The sequence below is a fragment of the Pelophylax lessonae genome (genome assembly GCF_965119305.1).
Source record: "Pelophylax lessonae genome assembly, chromosome: 4".
In the NCBI taxonomy this organism is placed as follows: Eukaryota; Metazoa; Chordata; class Amphibia; order Anura; family Ranidae; genus Pelophylax; species Pelophylax lessonae.
Window position 1 is genome coordinate 634092650 of NC_138771.1, and position 21127 is coordinate 634113776.

General features: G+C 51.5%; 1 protein-coding gene across 1 annotated transcript; it reads right to left on the reverse strand.

Annotated features, from left to right (window-relative positions):
• Positions 1 to 8172: 8172 nt before the first annotated feature.
• On the reverse strand, positions 8173 to 21111 carry CYB5D1 (cytochrome b5 domain containing 1; the record flags this gene model as incomplete). Its single annotated transcript, XM_082254661.1, has 4 exons — positions 20955 to 21111; positions 16041 to 16117; positions 9795 to 10013; positions 8173 to 8403 (listed from the first exon to the last, which is right to left on the reverse strand). The coding sequence occupies exons 1-4, from the start codon at positions 21079 to 21081 to the stop codon at positions 8173 to 8175; spliced, it is 654 nt and encodes a 217-aa protein (XP_082110787.1). The 5' UTR covers positions 21082 to 21111.
• Between the last annotated feature and the right edge of the window lie 16 nt (positions 21112 to 21127).

Sequence of the window (21127 nt, forward strand, 5' to 3'; positions counted from 1 at the left end):
GTGACCCTCCAGATGTTGCAGAACTACAAGTCCCATGAGGCATAGCAAGACTGACAGTCACAAGCATGACACCCAGAGGCATGATGGGACTTGTAATTTTGCAACAGCTGGAGGGTTGCTTATCCCTGCTCTATGCCATCCCATTGGTTAGTAGTAGGTGGGCTCAGCTCTAAATCAGAGGACACTGCCCCTGGCATAGCAGGGCACCCCGAGTGCACAAATGCAACTTGGAGCACCTAAAGGGGGTTATTTACTATAAACCGAAGAATGCAAAATCTGGTGCAGCTCTGCCTAGAAACCAATCAGCTTCCAGTTTTTGCACTTTAAATCATATGATTGATTATTATTTTTTACATATTTATTTAATTAAGTGTATTTATTTCCGATTGTATATTGCACTTTATATTTATATATATCTGGAGCACTTTACATTATTAATTCATTTAGTCATATACACCTATGAAGGAGTGTTGTGCGATTCCCAAAATAGTGCTAGACCTGTTTAGCTCACAGGAACAACATTCATAGAAACGGATTGGCTACCATGCACAGCTGCACCAGATTTTGCACTCCCCAGTTTTAGTAAATTAACTTCAAAGGGTTTCTGTTGTGAAGTGAAGTTTGGGGGGTGCCATTGCTGCTCTCTTTCCAAAAATGCTCGTTGCCTGTCTGTCTCTCCCTTCAATATAGACCTAAAACATGAATGTCAAGGCATGGTCCAGGTCAGGGATTTACAAAGCATTGAAGCCAATGCAGGTGAGCCAGGCAATGAACATTCTCAAAAGGAGGCGTCAGTGATGGTCTCTCATTTATCCTGAAGGATTACATTTAAATGTATATTCTACCCTTAGGGCCAACTTTCATGGTACACTCATATTTAAGGTGCAACATGACCATACACTATCACCCCCCCCCCCCCCCCAACTTACCTGAATGGGGTGCTCCTGCCGGAAGTGTCCTTTTGATATCTGACTTCAGCGTATTGGTGCGTGGCTCTGCTTGTACAACGGCATCATCCATTCATAAGGATTTATGAATGGGGAGATTACGAGGCCCATCTGCCATCACAGCACAAAGCAGATGGACTCACTGATCACACCGGCAGCAGGACTTCCTCCAGTCCCATCATAAAAGACCGGTATCATTGTATGAACCAGAGGCTGCGGGTACATAGGAGCCTGCAATGCACTGATCGCCGCTGCAATGCTCTGCAGGCTTGAATGCAAACAAATAATAAATGCATTTTTTTTTTTTTTTTTTATATATATATATGAGTGCATTTGTTACATTTTTGCATAAGGTGAACCATCCCTTTAACCAGTTCTGGACCGGAAGATTTCCCCCCCCTTAACCACTTTAAGACTTTAAGACCAGAAGGATTTGCCCCCTTCCTGACCAGGCCCGATTTTGCGATTCGGCACTGCGTTACTTTAACAGACAATTGCGCAGCCGCGCGACGCTGTACTGAAATAAAGTTAACGTCCTTTTTTCCCCACAAACAGAGCTTTCTTTTGTTAGTATTTGATCACCTGTGCGATTTTTATTTTTTGCGCTATAAACAAAAAAAGAGCGACAAAACAATATTCTTCACATTCTGCTATATAAAATTTCCAAAAAAAAAAAGAAAATGTAAAAAAATCTAAATTTGTTAATCATTTTAGGCCAATTTGTATTCTGCTACATATTTTTGGTTAAAAAAATAAAAATCACAATAAATGTATTATGATTGGTTTGTGCAAAAGTTATCGCGTCTACTAACTACGGGAAAGATTTATGTCATTTTTATTTATTTATTTTTTTACTAGTAATGGCGGTGACCTGCGATTTTTTGCGGGACTGCGACATTGCGGCGGACAGATCGGACACCTAACTGACCTTTTTGACACTTTTGGGGGGACCAGTGACATTACTACAGTAATCAGTGCTAAAAATATACACTGTTACTGTAATAATGACACTGGCAGGGAAGGGGTTAACCCAGGAGCGATCAAAGGGTTAAACGTATGTCTAGGGGAGTGTTGTCTAAATGTGAGGAGATGGGCTTATGGAATCAACACAGAGACCTGTGATCCTATATAGAAGGATCACAGGTGCTCTGTGATCATTTCAGAGAGAAGAACGGTCGGCTGTGTTTACAACAGCTGACCGGTGGTCTCTCTCAGCGGGGAGCGATCGCGGGTGGCCGACGGCAAACGCGGTTGACGGTACCCGTGCATCGGCATCCCCACTCCCTAGTGGGGGCGGGAGCGCACCGCCGGTGGCACGCCCCCTAGCACCTTGCACCCGACCAATTTAGTACTACGTCGGTTCGCACAGCAGAGCCAGTCTGCCGCAGTAAAACTGCGGCGGGCAGTCGGCAAGTGGTTAAACATTATTGCAGGTACCTTTTTTTGCCTACTCTGTAGCCATATTGCCCGTTTCATACACCTAATATTTTAACAGGTTAACATTTAAAGGAGAAGTTCACCGTACGGAGCATGTTACACATTACACCCATATTAAGTTGCAACATGCTCCTGCAGTTTTCACCCTCCCACCTGTGACAGTGGGCCAGGGGATCTTCTCCCTGCATCGGCTGTCCCAATTTAAAAATGGCATGGACCTGCTGGGCTCCACCCATAAAGCTATGTCATTCATTCAAAGACAAGGTTGTGAGGACGCCATCACGCTATCCAGCAGTAGAGAAGTGTCCTGGAAGCCAGCAGGCCCTATTTCCTACATGCTTGTACATATCCAATGTTTGTGAGTATATTGTACGCTACCGTTCTTTGATTTTACTAAACTTTTTTAGTGGTAATGCACAAGGTCGGTGCGCCCTTCTTTTGTTGTTTTCTTGTAATTCATTCACAGAGTCCTGTGAATGAATGCACTACAACTACCAGCTACCATTGCGGCAGATGGCTTGTAGTTCTCAATCAACTGTGAGGCCGCTCTTCATAGTTCATTGACCTTCCTGCTCTTCAGTAACTGTCTGCCTGCATTGGAGGTACAGACAGACAGCTATACTGGGAGTCTGCAGGAGCCTGGCATTGAACCCCTGATCAGTAGCTTTGCTTTCCAGGCTCCGGTGGGGAAAAGAAAATTATAAATGCAGATTTTTTATTCTGCAGAAATATGTAGAACTTATTTTTTTCCCAAAAGCTAAACTTATTCTTTAGGAAATTCTTCAATAAAAAGAATAAACCTTTCCATTGTGAACAGGCTGCTCAGTGGATATGCATCACTCAGCTTGTGACTCAAGGGCTATGTAACTCCTGAGCCCTTATCAAAAGTGAATTTTGGGGGAGGTGCGGGTACAGAATTTTTTTCAGCACAATGGTATGTACACCCTCTTGCCAACCCGTCCATTTCACAATGGAGGGCTCCTGATAAGGGTCCTATTTTCTTACATAAAGTCAGGGCTTTTTTTCTCAAAGAATAGGTGCGGGAACTCTCCCTTTCTGAGTCCCCCCTTTTCTCAACCCCTTCCCACCTCCGAGGAATGTTCCTTGGTACCACCCCTTGCCCATCTCCCAGTACTGCCCTTTATGGAGAATACAGGACCAGGTATAACTTTTTTGTGTGGCAATTAATTTGTTAATGAGAACAAGAAAAGCAGTAAAATAGATCTCCTGCAGCCAGCAACAATAATAGACCCTACATCAACAATAGATCCCCCCCCCCCCAAAAAAACGGACCACCCGCAATAAAAAATCCCCCAGAACAATAGACCCCAAGGAACAATAGCACCCCCCAACAACTTTAGGCCCCCGGCAGCAACAACAAATCTCCCCACAGCCAGCATCAACAAACTCCTTTCTCAACAGTAGAACTCTCCCAGCATTAATTGACCCCCCAGCAACATAAGACCCACCCCACCAACAATAGATCCTCCACCAATATCAATAGACTTCCAAAGCAATAATAGACCCACCCCCATGCAAAAATGGATCCACTCCGGCGACCTCCCAGCAGTCAGCATCAGTAGACCCTTCAGCACACCCCAGCACCTCTTGCATACATTCAGTACTGGAGGTGCCGGAACTGCGTTCCCCCGCGTTCCTGCTGAAAAAAACCCCTGCATAAAGTAAAATGTTCCAAATCAAAACATTTTGCGTAAATGGAAAGTGGTAAAACTCTTCTTTAACTCTTCTCTAGAAACTATCTATTAAAGTTCCGGCCTCGGAAATTATTTTTTACTAAAAATCCCCCCGGGACAGTCAGGACTAGTGCATTCCACAATGGATAGCCTCTGAACTGTCCCGGGTCGCACTTACCTTTTCGAAGAAACACTTACCTTGAAAATGTATTCTTCAGCGCTGCCATCTCAGATGTGGGCAGCTGAAGCCAGCGCGTCCTCTCCTGCCTCCTCTTCCGTGTCCTCTTCGTCCCACAATGCGCCTGCACCGGCCCCGCCATCACTTTCGGGGCAGGGGGGTCATCCGGGCATGCTCAGAAGCTGTTTAGCAGGGAATGACGCGCCTGCCCTGGAAGTGACGAGCGAGGCCGGTGCAGGCGCATTGACTCCTGGGAGCGACGACGTTCAGCTCCCAGGAGTCAACGCAAACAGGAAGTGACGGCGCGGGCCGCAGAGGGAGGAAGTGGAAGGAAGGTAAGTATATTTTCTTCAATATCAAGGTAAGTGAACAAAAAAAAATCGTGACTATCCATTTATTTTACAGGTGACACTCAGCAAGCGGATGGCTCAAAGTCGATTTTGAGGCCGGAACTCAGCTTTAAGTTATTAGAAGGAGGACTGTGCTTTTCAATCACTGTGGGAAAACCCCTGCAAAACAGCACCATAACCTGGCTTGATAACTGGCCAATATCTTTTAGGATAGCTGCACTGCGATTGGTTTTTGGCATCAAAGTATCTGCAATTTTATTGGCTACTCTGCACAAGAACTAAATTAGTTCTAGTACTTGAAGAATTCCAAATCACCAGAAAAACCCATTTGGCGTAAATGAAAGTGGTAAAAGCCCTTCAGCAGTATTGAATATTTTAAGGTTAGGTTTCTTCAACTGTACCGCCCCTCCCGTGCTATTGAACGTACTACTTGCCCTTTCCACAGTTTTATCTGCCATTGGTTCTCATCCAGAATGAATGACACCCAGGGGTTGATTTGCTAAAACTTAAAAATTCTCCTGCGCTCAAGTGGTGTGTGACGAGGGAAAAAAAAAATAGTATTAAATGGTCTTTGTTGCCATTGCTTATGGTCTTGCCGCCCCCTCTGGACCAAGAGTATCCAAAAACACTAAAAGACAACAACAAGAATGGGGCGCACCGACTTTGTGCATTACCACTAAAAAGGTTTATTAAAATCCAAAATAATATACATTATACTCACAACCAATTGTAGATAGCACACATGTAAAAACGATACTGACTGACTCTCAGTAGCACTCTTTGGCTCTGAGGAAGAGGGTTCGCCCTCGAAACGCGCCAGCCTAAGCAGATTCGTGCAGACATCAGCACGTTATCCAGCACCGTGGAGTGCCTTGGCTACCTTGGAGATTTTTTGTCCGATTGGGTTTACATGTGTGCTATCTATAATTGTTTGTGAGTATAATGTATGTCATTTTGGATTTTAACCACTTACCTATTGGGCACTTAAACCCCCTCCTGCCCAGGCCAATTTTCAGCTTTCAGCGCTGTCGCACTTTGAATGACAATTGCGTGGTCATGCAACACTGTACCCAAATGAAATTTTTATGATTTTTTTCAAACAAATAGAGCTTTCTTTTGGTGATATTTAATCACTACTGGGGTTTTTATTTTTTGCTAAACAAACAAAAAAAGACTGAAAATTTTGAAAAAAACAAAAAACTGTTTTTATAGTTTGTTATAACATTTTGAAAACAGGTAATTTTCCTTCATTGATGTGCGCTGATGAGGCAGCACTGATCGGCCCTGATAGGCTGCACTGTTGGGCACTGATAGGCTGCACTGATGGGCACTGATAAGGCAAAACTGATGGGCACTGATAAGGTGGCAATGGTGGGCAGCACTGAAGGGCAGGCGCTGAAGGGCACTAATAGGTGGCACTCATGGGCACTTATAGGTGGCACTGATGGGAATTGATAGGCACTGGTAGGCTGCACTGTTGGGCACTGGTAGGCTGCACTGATGGGCACTGATAAGGCAACACTGATGGGCACTGATAAGGCAGCACTGATGGGCAATGATTGGCGGCACTGAAGGGCACTGGTAGGTGGCGCTAAAGGGCACTAATAGGTGGCACTGATGGGAATTGATAGGCACTGAAAGGTAGCACTGGTGAGCACTGATAGGTGACACTGTTAGGTGGCTCTGGTGGGCACTGGTAGGTGGCACTAGTGGGCACTGGTAGGTGGCGCTGGTGAGCACTGGTAGGTGGCGCTGGTAGATGGCACTGGGGGCAAAGGTGGGTGGCACTGGTGGGCACTGGTAGGTGGCACAAATTATCCCTCTCCTCTTCGGGACCAATGTCCCTCTGACAGCAGCCGGCGATCGTTGTTTTTTCTCCTCACACTGACAGTGCGAGGAGAAAAAAAACAGCTGATCGCTGGCTGCTATTTACTTTACATGATCAGCTGTAATTGGCTGACAGCTGATCACGTGGTGAGGGAAACTCAGTGATCACAGAGCGAGCCGGGCGGGCTCCGCAGGGAGCACGCAGGCCGCCCGTTGCCGAGAGGAGATCATTGTATGCCCTCCCGGCAATTCAGGTCCGTGCTGTAGCCGTCATTTGGCTATGGCGCGAACGCCAAGTAGTTAATAAACCTTTTTAGTGGTAATGCACAAGATCAGTGCCATTCTTTCTTTTTGTTGTTGATTTACTAAGACTGGAGAGTGCAGAATCTGGTGCAGCTGTACATGGTAGCCAATCAGCTTCTAACTTCAGCTTGTTCAATTAAGCTTTGATAAAAGAAACCTGGAAGCTGATTGGTTTCTATGCAGAGCTGCACCAGATTTTGAACTCTCCAGTTTTAGTAAATCGACCCCCTAGTGTCATAAAAGCCACTTTCTATGAGCCCAGGCTGTCATAGACACAACCATAAAGGTAGGTGCGTGATCACGGGGACTGCTCATCATGTGACTGGTTAAAATTCCGTATGTATATACAAGAAAGTTTGGGGGGGGGTGTAGAAGCTGGAGTTGGGCTTTAAAGGGTAAGTTCACCTTTACAGAAAATCTGTAAGGTGAACCCCCTCCCCATCAGTCTCGCTGTACCGGAGTCCCGCAATCCCCTGCTATCAGACACCGGGGTGCCACCTCACCGGTCCCAGGATTTTAAATTCTCCTGGATTTCTCCCTTCTCTTCTCTAGCGCTGACAGGACGGGCTGAGGGCGGCGGGTGTCAAACTGGCGGCCCTCCAGCTGTTGCAGAACTTTAAGTCCCATCATGCCTCTGCCTGTGGCAGTCATGCTTGTAACTATAAGCATTGCAATGCCTCATGGGACTTGTAGTTCTGCAAACAGCTGGAGGGCTGCCAGTTTGACACCTGTGGATAGACGGAGTCTGATTGAGTCTGTGCTGTCCATGTGACAGTGCCGACCAATTAGAATACCTCCTACCTGTGAATCGGTGTCCCGGTGTCTTGACAATGGGGGATTGCTGGACTCTGGTACAGCGGGACCAGGGGGATGAGGAGGGGTCCAGTGTAATGCCCCGTACACACGTGCAGATTATCTGAAGACTTTTGTCTGCAGATTTACCTTTTCTATGTAGTGCAAGGGCCTGCCGGATTGCATACAATTTGAAAGTGTTTAGGTTTGACCTCATATTATATGGTTTTGGTAAGTCTGCAGACAAAAGTCTTCAGATAATCTGCACGTGTGTACGGGGCATAAGTTCACCTTACAGATTTTCAACTCTTCTCTAGAAACTACCTATTAAGTTATTAGGAGTAATGTGCTTTTCAATCACTGAGGGAAAACCCCTACAAAACAGCACTGTAACCTGGCTTGATAACTGGCCAATATGTTGTAGGATAGCTGCACTGCGATTGGTTTTTGGCATCAAAGCATCTGCAATTTTATTGGCTACTCTGCACAAGAACTAAAAAGAACGAACAGTAAATTACTTTTTCTCTTGGCCTAAGAAAATATAAAACTGGCACTATATATCAGGAAACCTTTTGGAATTAAAATGTAGTGGTGACGAGGGGGAAAGGTGGGGGGGGGGGAGGGGGTTGTTGATGCCATGTTATTTAAAGTTCAGTCAAGTCATCATTGAAATATAAGTGTATGCTGGCTGTATGTAGGTCTGAATCTATCTTCAGCTCCTCAAATTCATCATCTTCATCTTTCACACCATTTTCCTCTAATGTCAGATCCATGTTCAGAGGAACGCCGCAATACTTCCATGTGTAACTGGCGGCATGGGCATTGTATGGCAAATAGCGGCGCAGAATCTCCCATATAGTTTCCTCTGAACAGACCTAAAAGAGACAAGTGTGACAATGTAAACAACCTATATAAACTGAGACTGCCCCATTATTCCCCTCTGTATCACCCTGCAGGAGGAGGACAGACTCATAGCTCCCTTCTGTCTGTATTTCCCTGCAGGAGGAGGACAGACTCATAGCTCCCTTCTGTCTGTATTACCCTGCAGGAGGACAGACTCATAGCTCCCTTCTGTCTGTATCACCCTGCAGGAGGAGGACAGACTCATAGCTCCCTTCTGTCTGTATCACCCTGCAGGAGGAGGACAGACTCATAGCTCCCTTCTGTCTGTATCACCCTGCAGGAGGAGGACAGACTCATAGCTCCCTTCTGTCTGCATCACCCTGCAGGAGGAGAACAGACTCATAGCCCCCTTCTGTCTGTATCACCCTGCAGGAGGAGAACAGACTCATAGCCCCCTTCTGTCTGTATCACCCTGCAGGAGGAGAACAGACTCATAGCTCCCTTCTGTCTGTATCACCCTGCAGGAGGAGAACAGACTCATAGCTCCCTTCTGTCTGTATCACCCTGCAGGAGGACAGACTCATAGCCCCCTTCTGTCTGTATCACCCTGCAGGAGGAGAACAGACTCATAGCTCCCTTCTGTCTGTACAACCCTGCAGGAGGACAGACTCATAGCTCCCTTCTGTCTGTACAACCCTGCAGGAGGACAGACTCATAGCTCCCTTCTGTCTGTATCACCCTGCAGGAGGAGAACAGACTCATAGCCCCCTTCTGTCTGTATCACCCTGCAGGAGGAGAACAGACTCATAGCTCCCTTCTGTCTGTACAACCCTGCAGGAGGACAGACTCATAGCCCCCTTCTGTCTGTATCACCCTGCAGGAGGAGGACAGACTCATAGACCCCTTCTGTCTGTATCACCCTGCAGGAGGAGGACAGACTCCTAGCTCCCTCCTGTCTGTATCACCCTGCAGGAGGAGGACAGACTCATAGCCCCCTTCTGTCTGTATCATCCTGCAGGAGGAGGACAGACTCATAGCCCCCTTCTGTCTGTATCACCCTGCAGGAGGAGGACAGACTCATAGCCCCCTTCTGTCTGTATCACCCTGCAGGAGGAGGACAGACTCATAGCCCCCTTCTGTCTGTATCACCCTGCAGGAGGAGGACAGACTCATAGCCCCCTTCTGTCTGTATCATCCTGCAGGAGGAGGACAGACTCATAGCCCCCTTCTGTCTGTATCACCCTGCAGGAGGAGGACAGACTCATAGCCCCTTCTGTCTGTATCACCCTGCAGGAGGAGGACAGACTCATAGCCCCCTTCTGTCTGTATCACCCTGCAGGAGGAGAACAGACTCATAGCCCCCTTCTGTCTGTATCACCCTGCAAGCAGTGAAGACTACCTGTGCCATAAAAAGTCCACTTACCTCCAGGGTATGCTCCTGGGATGTCAGTGTGTTAATGATACGTATGGTACGGGTTTTGGCAGACAAGATTCCAATTTGATAGGATGGATCCCGCCACCAAGGGCGTCCAAAGTCTGTGTCCCAGTCAGAACAGGGGTAGGAAGGGGATATATGGAGAAAACGCCCCTGAGGTGTAGAGTATCTCAAGCAGCCAGTTTGTGGATCTATGAATGTCTTGATCTGTGAATACAGTGATAAAATAAAATAAAATGGCTGTCAGCAGAAAAGAACTATATAAACACATACGAAGGTCAACTATCCCTGCACTTCCCAGGTGTGAGAGCTCAGAGGCTAACTACTGAAGCAAGGATCAGAATGCTGGGCACTGGGCATGCAGGATGCTGAGCACGCCGCCTGAGAGCCCTGGGCGCTGATCACGCCGCCTGAGAGCCCTGGGCGCTAAGCACGCCGCCTGAGAGCCCTGGGCGCTGATCACGCCGCCTGAGAGCCCTGGGCGCTAAGCACGCCGCCTGAGAGCCCTGGGCGCTAAGCACGCCGCCTGAGAGCCCTGGGCGCTAAGCACGCCGCCTGAGAGCCCTGGGCGCTAAGCACGCCGCCTGAGAGCCCTGGGCGCTGATCACGCCGCCTGAGAGCCCTGGGCGCTGATCACGCCGCCTGAGAGCCCTGGGCGCTAAGCACACCGCCTGAGAGCCCTGGGCACTAAGCACGCCACCTGAGAGCCCTGGGCGCTGATCACGCCGCCTGAGAGCCCTGGGCATGTCACCTGAGAGCCCTGGGCGCTGGGCACGCCGCCTGAGAGCCCTGGGCACGCCGTCTGAGAGCCCTGGGCACGCCGTCTGAGAGCCCTGGGCACGCCGTCTGAGAGCCCTGGGCATGCTGTGAATAGGAAGCTGTGAGAGACCGGGCAGATTAGAGCTTCCAGGAGGCACTGAGCTGAAAGGGAACCCATGGACAGTGACAGTGCAGTAAACTGGGGAACCCGGTGGTGAGGTGCTTTGAAAAAGAGCAGTAAGGACTGAGGCTGAAGCTGTGTGTGAACAGTGCTGGAACTGCAATGCTGAGAGCTCTGCTTACTGGCTGGCTATTGGAGGCACTGTGGGAGGCACTGGATGAGCAGCCTGCTGGCATAGCAAGGTGAGAGGAAAGTTGAGTGACAGTGGTGTAATTCTGGAACCCCAGCAGTGAGTAGCGTGGTGTTTGGATGCAGTGCTATTGAGACACTAAGTTGCTGGGCATTGAGAGTGACTGGGGCACTGTGAGTACTGAGGTTATAGGGGGCTGTGTGATCAGTGAGCAGGAGGAAAGGACACTGGGGGTCATGTGATCAGCAGGCAGGAGGAGAGAATGCCAGGAGATCATGTGATCAGTGAGAGGGAGAAGGATCATAGGGTCATAGGACACCAGGGGCTATGTCATCAGTGTGAAGGAGATCCCAAACAGTTAAAGCAGTAGTAAACTGCTGTGCAAGGTAAAGCTATAATGTGCTAGTATGCATCGCATACTAGCACATTATGTGAAATTACCTTAGAACGAAGCCTTCCAGAGACAATCTGTTCCCACTGCCAAGGTTTCCATCTTCACATGCTCTTCCTTTCCGGGTTCCTGGACTCCGGCTGTGTGAGTGGCTGGAGCCGCAATGACGTCACTCCTGTGCATGCGGACAAGAGGCGCCCATTTACGGCACAGGACTCAGAAGAAATGGCCCGGTGGTCGTTCCTTCAAAGCGCATGTGCTGGTGACATCACTGGCTGCATTAACAGTAAATATCTCCTAAACGGAGACCCCCCCCCCCCCGCTGAATCTTAAATAAGTAAAAAATCTTCTGCCTTTAGAACCTACCGGAGCCAAATCTTGATCCAGTGATGTGCCTGAGAGCTTTAGCTCTCTTCTCTCTCTCCTTAATGGCCAAGATAGCAGCAGAGGGAGCCATTAGCTCCTGCTACTGTCAATTACAGCCCATGAAGAAAGAGAGGGGTGCAGGACTGAGCCACACTGTGTGCGTCAATAGACACACACACACAGTGTGGCTCAGGATCGAGACCCACATGAGTGCCCCTGTAGCAAACAGCTTGCTTTGGGGGCACTTAGAAAAGGGGAGGAGCCAGGAACTCTAGTGGGGGACCCGAAAAGAGGAGGAGGATTGGGGCTGCTCTGCGCAAAACCAATTCACATAGCAGGATTCACTCTTAGCCCCCCCCCCCCTCCCGGCACTTCCCGGACTTATCTTACCGATCGGTAAGCCTGGGAACCCACTAGGCGTTGGTGGTGGCTAGGCATAGAGATGAGTGAAGGAAAGATGGCCTCCGCTCAGCTCTATGCCCTAAAAGGACGGGGGCAACCCCACATCTCTCCATAAAGAGGACCTGTCATGTTGTATTGTTATCCCAAGGGATGTTTACATTCTTTGCCATAGCAATAAAAGTTTTCTTTTTAAAGGGACAGCAGAAATTTTTTTTTTTAAAATGCTCTCCCGTCCCTACATGCCTGCGCACAGGGAGGAACATATACGTAGGCCACACCCACATATGTAAACTGTGTTTATACCACACGTGAGGTATCGCTACAAACATCTGACCATGAGCAATAATTCTAACGCTAGACCTCCTCTGCAGCTCTACACTGGTTACCTTTAGAAATGTAAAGTGTCGCCTATGGAGATTTTTAAGTGTACAATTTTAAAGCATGACACGTTCGGTATCTATTTACTCGCTGTAACATCATCCTTCATGTTATGCAAAAAAAATTGGGGTAGGAGTTTTTTTTTGTTTTTTTTTAATTCATTAACCACTTCAGCCCCGGAAGATTTTACCCCCTTCCTGACCAGGCCCTATTTTGCGATTCGGCACTGCGTGACTTTAACGGCCAATTGTGCGGTTGTGCGACGCTGTACCCAAATAAAATTGACGTCCTTTTTTTCCCACAAACAGAGCTTTCTTTTGGTGGTATTTGATCACCTGTGCGATTTTTACTTTTTGCGCTTTAAACAAAAAAAGAGCGACAATTTTGAAAAAATAACAATATTTTTCACATTTTTTTATATGAAATTCCCAAAAAAAAAAAATGTAAAAATCTAAATTTTTTAACATTTTAGGCCAATTTGTTTTCTGCTACATATTTTTGGTAAAAGAAAAATCACAATAGGCGTATTTTGATTGGTTTGCGCAAAAGTTATTGCGTCTACTAACTACGGGAAAGATTTTTGTCATTTTTATTGTTTTTTTTTTTAATGCGTAATGGCGGTGATCTGCGATTTTTTTTACGGGACTGCGACATTGCGGTGGACAGAACGGACCCCTGACTGACATTTTTGACACTTTTGGGGGGACCAGTGACATTACTACAGTAATCAGTGCTAAAAATATGCACTGTTACTGTAAAAATGACACTGGCAGGGAAGGGGTTAACTTTATTGGTGATGCAGGGGTTAAGTGTGTCCCTAGGGGCGTGCTTCTTACTGTAAAGGGGCGTGGCTAGTGATTTAACCACAGAGACATACGATCCTACATAGCAGGATCGTATGATCTCTGCAGTTAGATCAGGGAGAATGACAGGCGGCTTTGTTTACATCAGCCGCCTGCCTTTCTCCCTCTCCACCGGGAGATCACGAGTGACATCGGGTCCGCCGGTCACACGCGCGGACATGTCAGGGAACGAGCGGGGGCGGGAGCGCGCCTCCGGCGGTGCGCGCTCGCCCCCTAGAGGCTCACAGGCGAGCGACGTAGTACTACGTCACTTTGCCTGTACGGGGCTGACCGCCGAAGTAAATGTACTTGCGGCGGTCGGCAAGTGGTTAAAGTGTACCTTAAAAAAAACAAAACTGCGTTTGAAAAGCAAAAAGTGCAAAAACTGTGTGACAAATTGCAACGCTATTTTATTCTTTAGGGTCTCTAAAAAAAAAAAAAAAAAAAATTTGTGTATATATATATATATATATATATATATATATATATATATATATATATATATATATATATATATATATTTTAATAAAAAAAAAATATATATATATATATATATATATATAGATATATATATATATCTATATATATATATATATATATAGATATATATATATATATATATATATATATATATATGTTTGTAATTTTGTAGCAAAAATACTGACTTTTACTTCTGTAGCACTGTCCCCGTAGCAGTGTTAATTTCGTCGACTAAAACCGACTAAAACGTTTTCGTCGACTAACACAATTCAGATGACTAAAATACGACTAAAACTAAAATGGCATTTTAGTCAAAAGACTATAACTAAAACTAAATCGAAATTTGCTGCCAAATATTAACACTGGTGCATGCTGAAAGCTTAATACCATAAATAATAACATATTAGATTTTTCACTCCAGGACCAGCAGTAGTATATAATGAGTTTGGAAATTGTAGAGAAATGCTTAAATAATGCATTACAAATTACAATTGAACTACACCCATTTGATTATAGATGACTAAAATGAGTTTTAGTCGACTAAAATGTAGGGCGTTTTAGTCGACTAAAATATACTGGAGTTTTAGTCGACTAAATACGACTAAAACTAAAACACTTGCAGAAGACTAAAATGGGACTAAAACTAAAATGCCATTTTAGTCCTAAGACTAAGACTAAAACTAAATTGAAATTTGCTGCCAAAATTAACACTGCCCCGTAGGGCTTGCTGTGCGATGACTTCTTGGGCCTCCCTCTGATTACCTGCAGACAGTCACTAGAGGGATTTTTCACACATCCATCCTTATGGGCCATACACACTATAAGATTTTCTTTAGATTTTTCCTTTAGATTTACCAAAACCATATAATATGAGGTCAAACCTAAACACTTTCAATTTGTATGCAATCTGGCCGGCCCTTGCACTACATAGAAAAGGTAAGTCTGAAGGAAATCTACCAACAAAAGTTGGATATTGTGTATCCAGCTTTACTCCCAGTTTGCTCATTACTCAAACAGTCCAGGGTATTTAGTTTTATATTTATTGTGGAACTTGGATGGGAGAAGGGAATAGTGAGAAACTCCAACTGAACTATTCACAGTAGATAAGGTCAACTCTCACTTGGCCTCACCAGTGGAAGCAGACACCCTGCATTTACCATACTGCCACTTGTATGGAGGAATTAAGTCTTCTTGCTCTCTCTAGCAGCAGACTTGATGTAACTACATTATCTACAGGATACCCTCTAGCATCCCTTTGACTGACACCCGTCCACTAACTCTTCTAGCAGAAGGGATGGCTCTCATATGACAGGCCTCATGACACAGATCTGTACTCCCTGTAGGCAGAATCAGATCCTTTCCAGTGTCTCTCTTCCAGTCAGCTCTGCAGATCCTCTGGGTTCAGCTTTTCTCTCTGACTTTCAGGCCCTCAGGTCGACTACACAAGGCCACATGGCAATGTCTACAGAGGAAGGGCAGCCACCCCCTCCCTCCGGGACCCCACTCTCCAGCCGAAGACCCAGAGCACATGTGCCCCTGGCATTTATATGGTTGCCCAGAATGCACTGAGGCACTTTCCTCTGCCAATCACCAGGGCTGTAACAATGCCTGTGCCCTTACTTGTCAGGTTTCCTCCCACTGTCCAATATGCCTCCCTATTGGACCAGTGTGAAACATTCAGGCAAGCTGAGCTGCACCTGAGCACCAATCCTGATGCACTGATGGCCTATCTCATTTCTTGAGGCCCAAAAACGTCAGTACAGTACAAATACCCCCCCCCCCCCCCCAAATTACCCCTTTTTGGAAAGAAGAGAGTTTAAGGTATTTAATAGGAGGCATGGCAAGTTTGTCACAATTTTTTTTTTTCACAAAGTTATCATTTTAACAAGTTATTTCTCACACATAGAATAGGTATACTGATAATTATAAATAAGGATAAAGCTATCTGTAAAACTTTTATAAGGTTTCATTCATGAAACCTTGTTAACTATGCTAATGCTGTGATTGGTCACAGCTATCACCTGGTACAAGGCCGCTGTGATTGGCCCAGGTACCATGTGATCGCTGTGACCAATCACCAAGATCACACAGTAGTAAGAATGAATGATATCCTTGCTTACTACTGTACCTGTGATTGGTCACAGGGATCACATGGTACCAGGACTGATCACAGAGGCCGGTACGGCGATCAGTGATAGGACAGAAGGGTACGTCCACCTGATATCAGTGATACACCTGTCCAGCAGGGAAACCGGTTAATGACCTTACAGTTCACATAAAGAGGAATTCTCTAATGTATGCTTACATCACCAGTCTTGGGATTGAACCAATGACTGATATCCTTCCCAGCAGCTTCAATAATTGGCTTCAACAAAATGTCACCTAAAAGGAGATGAAGATAGAAATGTAAATACTCTGCCCACAGGCAAACAAAGGGACAGACAGACAGTAATTGTACTGCTCAGAGACAACATGGAAGGACTACAAAAGGACGGTACAGGAGGACAGGTGAGGGGGGGACACATAGGGACAGTAAGGGGGGACAGGTGAGGGGGGGGGACTCAAAAAGAAAGTAAGGGGGGGGTATGGTCAGTATGGGGGAACAGTTTAGGGGAGAACACATAGGGACTGTACGGGGGAACAGGATGGGGGGGGGGACACATAGAGACAGTAAGAGGGAGAGGTGAGGGGGGACAAACAGGGACAGTGCGAGGGTACAGGTAGGGGGGGGGGGAGAATAGGGACAGTATAGGGGGACAGGTGAGGGGGGACACATGGGGACAGGTAAGTGGGGGGGGGGAGACACACGGGGACAGGTGGGGGGGGGAGACACACAGGGACAGGCGAGGGGGACACACACAGGGACAGGCGAGGGGGGGGGGACTCACAGGGACAGGTGGGGGGGGGGGAGACACACAGGGACAGGCGAGTGGGGGAGACACACAGGAACAGGCGAGGGGGGGGGGACACACACAGGGACAGGTGGGGGGGGGGGAGACACACAGGGACAGGCGAAGGGGGGAGACACACAGGGACAGGTGGGGGGGGAGACACACAGGGACAGGCGAGGGGGGGAGACACACACACAGGGACAGGCGAGGGGGGGGGAGACTCACAGGGACAGGTGGGGGGGGGAGACTCACAGGGACAGGCGGGGGGGACACACACAGGGACAGGCGGGGGGGGGGAGACTCACAGGGACAGGTGGGGGGAGACACACAGGGACAGGTGGGGGGGGGGGAGACACACAGGGACAGGCGAGGGGGGTAGACTCACAGGGACAGGTGGGGGGGGGGGGAGACACACAGGGACAGGCGAGGGGGGGGACACACACAGGGACAGGCGAGGGGGGGGAGACTCACAGGGACAGGTGGGGGGGGAGACTCACAGGGACAGGCGGGGGGGGACACACACAGGGACAGGCGGGGGGGGGGACACACACAGGGACAGGCGGGGGGGGGGAGACTCACAGGGACAGGCGAGGGGGGGAGACTCACAGGGACAGGTGGGGGGAGACACACAGGGACAGGTGGGGGGGAGACACACAGGGACAGGCGGGGGGGGACACACACAGGGACAGGCGAGGGGGGGAGACACACAGGGACAGGTGGGGGGAGACACACAGGGACAGGTGGGGGGGGGACACACAGGGACAGGCGGGGGGGGGACACACACAGGGACAGGCGAGGGGGGGAGACACACAGGGACAGGTGGGGGGGAGACACACAGGGACAGGTGGGGGGGAGACACACAGGGACAGGCGGGGGGGGACACACACAGGGACAGGTGGGGGGGAGACACACAGGGACAGGTGGGGGGGAGACACACAGGGACAGGCGGGGGGGGGACACACACAGGGACAGGCGAGGGGGGGAGACACACAGGGACAGGTGGGGGGGGGGGAGACACACAGGGACAGGTGGGGGGGGGACACACAGGGACAGGCGGGGAGGTGACTCACAGGGACAGGCGAGGGGGGGGGACACACAGGGACAGGCGACGGGGGGAGACACACAGGGACAGGCGAGGGGGGGGAGACACACAGGGACAGGCGAGCGGGGGGGACACACACAGGGACAGGCGAGGGGGGGGAGACTCATAGGGACAGGTGGGGGGGGGACTCACAGGGACAGGCGGGGGGGACACACACAGGGACAGGCGGGGGGGGGGGGGAGACTCACAGGGACAGGTGGGGGGAGACACACAGGGACAGGTGGGGGGGGGGGAGACACACAGGGACAGGCGAGGGGGGGGAGACACACAGGGACAGGCGAGGGGGGGGACACACACAGGGACAGGCGAGGGGGGGGAGACTCACAGGGACAGGCGGGGGGGGACACACAGGGACAGGCGGGGGGGACACACACAGGGACAGGCGGGGGGGACACACACAGGGACAGGCGGGGGGGGAGACACACAGGGACAGGCGAGGGGGGGGACACACACAGGGACAGGCGAGGGGGGGGAGACTCACAGGGACAGGCGGGGGGGGACACACACAGGGACAGGCGGGGGGGACACACACAGGGACAGGCGGGGGGGGAGACTCACAGGGACAGGCGAGGGGGGGGGGAGACTCACAGGGACAGGTGGGGGGAGACACACAGGGACAGGTGGGGGGGAGACACACAGGGACAGGCGGGGGGGACACACACAGGGACAGGCGAGGGGGGGAGACACACAGGGACAGGTAGGGGGGGGGACATACAGGGACAGGCGGGGGGGTGACTCACAGGGACAGGCGAGGGGGGGGACACACACAGGGACAGGCGAGGGGGGGGGAGACTCACAGGGACAGGTGGGGGGGGAGACTCACAGGGACAGGCGGGGGGGGACACACACAGGGACAGGCGGGGGGGGGGACACACACAGGGACAGGCGGGGGGGGGAGACTCACAGGGACAGGCGAGGGGGGGAGACTCACAGGGACAGGTGGGGGGAGACACACAGGGACAGGTGGGGGGGAGACACACAGGGACAGGCGAGGGGGGGAGACACACAGGGACAGGTGGGGGGGGACACACAGGGACAGGCGGGGGGGGGACACACACAGGGACAGGCGAGGGGGGGACACACACAGGGACAGGCGAGGGGGGGAGACACACAGGGACAGGTGGGGGGGAGACACACAGGGACAGGCGGGGGGGGACACACAGGGACAGGCGGGGGGGGACACACACAGGGACAGGTGGGGGGGAGACACACAGGGACAGGCGGGGGGGGGACACACACAGGGACAGGCGAGGGGGGGAGACACACAGGGACAGGTGGGGGGGGGGGGGGAGACACACAGGGACAGGTGGGGGGGGGACACACAGGGACAGGCGGGGAGGTGACTCACAGGGACAGGCGAGGGGGGGGGACACACAGGGACAGGCGAGGGGGGGAGACACACAGGGACAGGCGACGGGGGGGAGACACACAGGGACAGGCGAGCGGGGGGGACACACACAGGGACAGGCGAGGGGGGGGGAGACTCATAGGGACAGGTGGGGGGGGGACTCACAGGGACAGGCGGGGGGGACACACACAGGGACAGGCGGGGGGGGGGGGGGAGACTCACAGGGACAGGTGGGGGGAGACACACAGGGACAGGTGGGGGGGGGAGACACACAGGGACAGGCGAGGGGGGGGAGACACACAGGGACAGGCGAGGGGGGGGGACACACACAGGGACAGGCGAGGGGGGGGAGACTCACAGGGACAGGCGGGGGGGGACACACAGGGACAGGCGGGGGGGACACACACAGGGACAGGCGGGGGGGACACACACAGGGACAGGCGGGGGGGACACACACAGGGACAGGCGAGGGGGGGGACACACACAGGGACAGGCGAGGGGGGGGACACACACAGGGACAGGCGAGGGGGGGGAGACTCACAGGGACAGGCGGGGGGGGACACACAGGGACAGGCGGGGGGGACACACACAGGGACAGGCGGGGGGGACACACACAGGGACAGGCGGGGGGGACACACACAGGGACAGGCGAGGGGGGGGACACACACAGGGACAGGCGAGGGGGGGGAGACTCACAGGGACAGGCGGGGGGGGACACACACAGGGACAGGCGGGGGGGACACACACAGGGACAGGCGGGGGGGGAGACTCACAGGGACAGGCGAGGGGGGGGGGGAGACTCACAGGGACAGGTGGGGGGAGACACACAGGGACAGGCGAGGGGGGGGAGACACACAGGGACAGGCGAGGGGGGGGGACACACACAGGGACAGGCGAGGGGGGGGAGACTCACAGGGACAGGCGGGGGGGGACACACAGGGACAGGCGGGGGGGACACACACAGGGACAGGCGGGGGGGACACACACAGGGACAGGCGGGGGGGACACACACAGGGACAGGCGAGGGGGGGGACACACACAGGGACAGGCGAGGGGGGGGACACACACAGGGACAGGCGAGGGGGGGGAGACTCACAGGGACAGGCGGGGGGGGACACACAGGGACAGGCGGGGGGGACACACACAGGGACAGGCGGGGGGGACACACACAGGGACAGGCGGGGGGGACACACACAGGGACAGGCGAGGGGGGGGACACACACAGGGACAGGCGAGGGGGGGGGAGACTCACAGGGACAGGCGGGGGGGGACACACACAGGGACAGGCGGGGGGGACACACACAGGGACAGGCGGGGGGGGAGACTCACAGGGACAGGCGAGGGGGGGGGGGAGACTCACAGGGACAGGTGGGGGGAGACACACAGGGACAGGTGGGGGGGAGACACACAGGGACAGGCGGGGGGGACACACACAGGGACAGGCGAGGGGGGGAGACACACAGGGACAGGTAGGGGGGGGGACATACAGGGACAGGCGGGGGGGTGACTCACAGGGACAGGCGAGGGGGGGGGAGACACACAGGGACAGGTGGGGGGGGGACACACAGGGACAGGTGGGGGGGGGACACACAGGGACAAGAAGTGAGTAAATCTCTCCAGTGGGGACACTAGCAAATATTAAATAGTTTTCAGTGACTTCCTGTCCCAGTGACATTCTCCCCCATTTAGTGTAGGGTGTCACATGAACAGGAAGTGAGGCAGAATCTCCCCAATGGGGTCACAGATAAAATATAAACAATAAGAGAACATTTCCCCCCAGCTGACATCCCACACACAGATATATATAAATGTCCGGATTGGTCGGAATAGAATGGCGCTCTGTGTGTACAATGTGTGGTGAAATGTGTCCGGGGTCACCTCTGTACTGGGCGGCCAGTGGGGTGAGCTCATACACCCGTCCCAGGTATGACACCCACAGGTCGGCGGCGGTGCAGTGAAGGGACACCTCTCTGGGAGTGAAGAACGGAGCTCGCTCCGGAGACATGACTGAACGCTTCTTGGTTACCCCGGCAACGGGACGCGCGCCTCCC